This window comes from Chaetodon auriga, chromosome 11 (assembly GCF_051107435.1).
Source record: "Chaetodon auriga isolate fChaAug3 chromosome 11, fChaAug3.hap1, whole genome shotgun sequence".
NCBI classification, from domain to species: Eukaryota; Metazoa; Chordata; class Actinopteri; order Chaetodontiformes; family Chaetodontidae; genus Chaetodon; species Chaetodon auriga.
This window is the reverse complement of record NC_135084.1, coordinates 16300280-16304837: the sequence shown is the minus strand read 5'-3', so window position 1 is coordinate 16304837 and position 4558 is coordinate 16300280. Positions and strand designations below refer to the sequence as shown.

Here is a 4558-nt window from a genome sequence, read left to right as displayed (position 1 = left end):
TCTGATCTCTGAGGTTTCCTATATATTAAAAGACTATGAATCTCGAACATGCATCTGATTTTGCGAACGCCGTGACCAAAACCAGCTGTATCGAGTCATGTTAATTTCCAGTATCTGTGCAAGCAAAATAGAAAAACGACGACAGAATAGACAGATTTAAACTGTGCATGTGGGATGTTATTTGAAATGTGAAGTATATAAATAAGCGTAATCAATATGCGCCTGATCTTTTCTCAAGTACAATTTGTAAGCGTTTGTATCCGCATGAAAATCCCATAACTTTGCACAATCACGTTTGTTTTGTCGGTTTTTTTTTTTTTTTTTTTTAAATAAAAAGTTAGTGCTGTGTACATTAGATTTACAGTGGATGAGATTATCAAATGCAAATTAAATAGTCGCACCCACTTAATGATCATCCAATCAAAAGTAACCCAGTCGGTTTTATATATTAAGCAGTTAATGGCCTCCACGTCGAAATGTCACCCTGGTGGAGCATTAGTGTTGCTCTTAGCCCACAGCTTTATCATAAATTTAAAAAGAAAAAAAAAAAAAACACAGTCGAAGACGCTTGTAAAATTTCTAGTGCATTAAACCTGAAAGCCAGCGAATTATTCCATTCAACGTTCGTCTTTCTCTTAAGGTTGTAAAATTGATTTTCTGACATTTTAATGCAGCAATTTATATTAGGCAACATGGCTGTGCTCATGTTTTTCAAACCCTCAGAAAAAAAATCAGCTGTCCTTCTCCAACGTTTCTTTTTCTTTTTGGCGTGTTTCACAAACGTTGGCCTCCTTTCTTACGCACGCAGGTAAAGTAGCGAGAGAGTCTACAACACCTGAAAGAAAACAACCTCGAACTTTTTGACAAAATTCAGCCACCAGCAAACTAAATTCTCTCAAACAGATTCACTTTATAAAGCCCGTTTAACTGAGTACACACACACACACACACACACACACACACACACACACACACAGAGTGAATTCCCACTCTCATTCAAGTTGCGTTTAATTTAAACTTTATAACACGTGTGCGCTGATAAAGGTTTAAAGCTTTTCAGTTATTTGGCATATAAACTAACATTATGAACAGAAAGAAGGAAAGGAAGGAAGGAAGGAAGGAAGGAAGGAAGGAAAAGACTTACTACTTAAGTTGGAAATGAATTGTTTTTAAAAACACTATGACAGCTTTGGAAAATCTGTAGGCCTGTATGTCGCGGAAATGGTCAAATGAGATTTTCTTCACCCCATTAATTTAACAGAGCAATTTTAAAAACCGTCAGTGGTGTATAACTTCAACTGTCATTTTAAACTGAACAATGTTAATACTTCAGAAAATGAGGCACACGGAGATATGGAACAGAATTGTTTCTTATTTTTTCCAGAATACATACAAAAAAATACCAATTCTCTTTCCAAGGTGTACACCTGAAAAATAACGGCAATTTAAAATGTGGACAATTTCTGAAATTTAAGAAACAAACATGCATGTAAATTATTTTCTTCTCAATGAGACATTAAATAAGAACAAATACAATCATAGCAATTTCAAATTAACATCGAAATGAAGACCCCTACTTTAATTAGTACTCTAACGTGTGTGTTTTCACTTTACCTATAGAGTTCAGTTTCAACATAATGCACTTTTTGAGTTGCTCAAATATTTTCATTTGCAGCTAATCGCCTGCTTTTAAGCCGACATATAAATAAATACAGTTGAAGTCCACGGTTCCCGCCCATAAGTTTAGCGCTGTTAATATAAAAGTCTTTATATTTGCATTCTTAGTACTATAAACTTTTCAAAGTCTTTTTTTTCCTCACTGGTATCCAAGCGCTGATGCTGTAGTGAGTCTCTGACCGTACAGTGCATAAGGGGAGTAGTAAGGGCCGGTGGCAGCGGGGACGGGAACAGGGGCACCAGGGGTTGGCAGGGGGCTTTTGGAGTAGGGATGGTAGCGGCTACTGAGTCCTAACGCGTGATGCGGGCTCCTTAAAGCCAAAGTTCCGGGGCTCCCGGGTGCTCCTGACGGTGGCATGTGCATATGGCAGGCCATGGCCGCTGCTGCAGCGCTGGCCAGTGATGAAGATCCGGGATAACCAGATATCAACTTCTCCGCCCCAGTAAAAGCAGTGTGTGTCCTCAGGTGATTCAGGAGCTCTTCTGAGGTGGAGAAGCGCTTGTCGCACGGTCCATTTGCCGACACCCAATTACAAACATGAGGGAGAGGGTCGTTGGGGAGCATGAAACCGTAAGGGTACAGGGGGTGTCCGCTAAATGACGGCGCCGAGGAATGAACGCCATGTATGGGATGTGTCGGGTACATTAGTGGGTAGCTGGATTTGAGGGCGTTAGCGGCCGCTGCAGCTGCAGAATCGTGCGTGCAGGAAGCACTGGCTGCGCCCGCTAAGTGGCTGGCACAATGGTAACTGAGGCAGTACGGGTCTCTGCACAGGCTGGCTGACATGATGGACGGTGGAGAAGCCCCAGCCAAAGGGCTGGATCCAGCCTTACTGCAGCCCAGAGAACTAGCCAGCTGTGCGTTTACCAAGCTCCCTCCGTGGGGCAGGAAGTGTTGAGGGTAACCAGCATAGGCCCCAGCCAAGCTGCCCGGGTATGTCATGCCAGCAGGCGGCAAAGGGAAAACTGTCTGCCCCGGTTTGTAAGGAGAAACCGGCGCCACAAGTCCTGACCCGAGAACGGATGCGGATGATACAGAAGTTACAGATGGGGACTCCGAGCTGGAGGAGGTTTTAGTGCCAGGCGTCGTCTCCTGGTGTTGGTTGACCTCCACGTTAATTCCACCACAACTCACGCTTATCCTGCTGTGGCTCGTGGTGCCAGAGCCGTCCGTAGTGCCATTTTTATTGCAATCAGACTCTTTCTTTTCATCCCTGTCCCCACATTTCCCATCTGATGGCATGGGAGAGGCTGAAGTGCTGGAGTGGGGGCTGCCTGTCCGCGGCGTAAACGGCTGGCAGGTGGCGCTCGGCACTCGGAAACCAGACTTCTCTCCGCTTGAGACGCCCGAAGACGAGTCCTTTTTATCTGAAGGTTTAGAATAAGGTTTGAAGCTAGATTTGTCATCCACACCGATGTCACTCAATTTCAAAGGACCAGATTTAGATTCCTTCTCACTAGATCCATTTGATGTTACGGAGGATAATTTGGAGGAGGGCGGTGGGTCCGGTTTGCCGATCTGAGAGCAGGTCTGCGCCAGCAGAGCCAACGGACTTTTCTTGGCATCTAGCTGCAAAAAAAGATTAAATAGATGTTGATGAATACTTCTAAACACATATTTTACGATTACAAAATGTAAATCGTGAGAATAAACCTTTTAAATGTGGTATTCGCTTACATTTACAAACGGAAATGTACATGTCGCCCGGTAATTACGCACGGCACTTATGTGATCAAAACTACGATCATGTAGATTATTACAAACTAACTGTGGGGCTTTATACTTCACATAACTGTCCGAAACACCGGGATCTGTTTGGTGGGACAGATCACGGGATAATAAGCACCCAAAATGCTGTCACACGAAGCACCGAAAACTAAACTACCAAACACTGTAATTAGACCGACATTAAATGTTGGAAATCTCCTTACCTCTATGGGACTAACCGGAGTAGAAGGCAAAGGCTGCAGGTACTCCGGGTGCAAAATGTGTCCCGACCGTGCGGTAAGCATTTTCAAGACCTTGATGGGAAGTCGGTTCGCTTGCCGTAGTGGATCAGACGGAGGTGCGGAGTGGAGAAAAGGCTTGTTGATGCTCGCTGAGCTGCTATTCCGAGAACTGCTGCTTTCCCAGGCTACACAAATATCACTATTTTTCAGGGCAGACGCCGAGGGCGACGTGATCATGTCCCAATTGTCAGGAAATTAAACGGCGATGCTTTCGTCAGATTCATTAAGAAAATCAAAACAGCATCGAAGCTCTCTCTCGGGAAAAAAAAAAATCGTAAAATGTTTCAATGATAGGTAATCCTGGTGGTAAAGCAGCAAGGCGCGGCAGCTGGAAGCAGACTGTGCGAGGTTATCGCGGATCCGTGGCTGCGCCTTGCACCATGAGCGCTGCGCCTGGAGTGCGTCTGTCTGCCGGTCCTCGCTCTGTACTCCCGAAGTACGAACTGGTAGAAATTTTCACTTCAAAAGCAGCTGAATTAGTCCGAGATTAAAGCCTTTGCCGCCTTCCAATCAAATGGGACCCTGAGGTGATTGGAGGGTCAAGGGGATGTGACGTTCTCCTCTTTGTAAGCGCCTCTATTTCGACAGCTCGGGGGAGGAGAGAGGCTTCAATATTTTGCTTCCTGTGAACGCTTGCACTGTTTTAGATGTGGGGCTGTGGGCTCTGTGCACGCCAGGATTCTGAGTAATGTCTAACTAATGAACATTCACTCCACTCTTAGGTTTATAAAACATAACTTACTCACTTTAATGTCTTCAGTTTGTCTATCTTTCATAAGATGCCATTGCGTTTTGTGTATGAACGGTAAATCAAACAGTTTATTCGTGCTGTAGGATGAGTGTTAAATCATATTTCTTAGCATGAATTGTC

At 44.2% G+C, this 4558-nt stretch overlaps 1 protein-coding gene across 1 annotated transcript; it reads right to left on the bottom strand.

Annotated features, from left to right (window-relative positions):
* Positions 1 to 1353: 1353 nt before the first annotated feature.
* znf503 (zinc finger protein 503) lies at positions 1354 to 4201 on the bottom strand. The gene is made up of 2 exons (XM_076742245.1): positions 3610 to 4201; positions 1354 to 3247 (listed from the first exon to the last, which is right to left on the bottom strand). Exons 1-2 carry the CDS (start codon positions 3862 to 3864, stop codon positions 1817 to 1819), a joined length of 1686 nt encoding a protein of 561 aa, XP_076598360.1. The 5' UTR covers positions 3865 to 4201; the 3' UTR covers positions 1354 to 1816.
* Positions 4202 to 4558: the final 357 nt, after the last annotated feature.

Coding starts and splice junctions, on each gene's coding strand:
- znf503 (XM_076742245.1), bottom strand. CDS start 3,864: ATGATCACGTCGCCCTCGGCGTCTGCCCTGAAAAATAGTGATATTTGT. Junction 3,248..3,609: donor CTCCGGTTAGTCCCATAGAG/GTAAGGAGATTT, acceptor CTTTTTTTGCAG/CTAGATGCCAAGAAAAGTCC.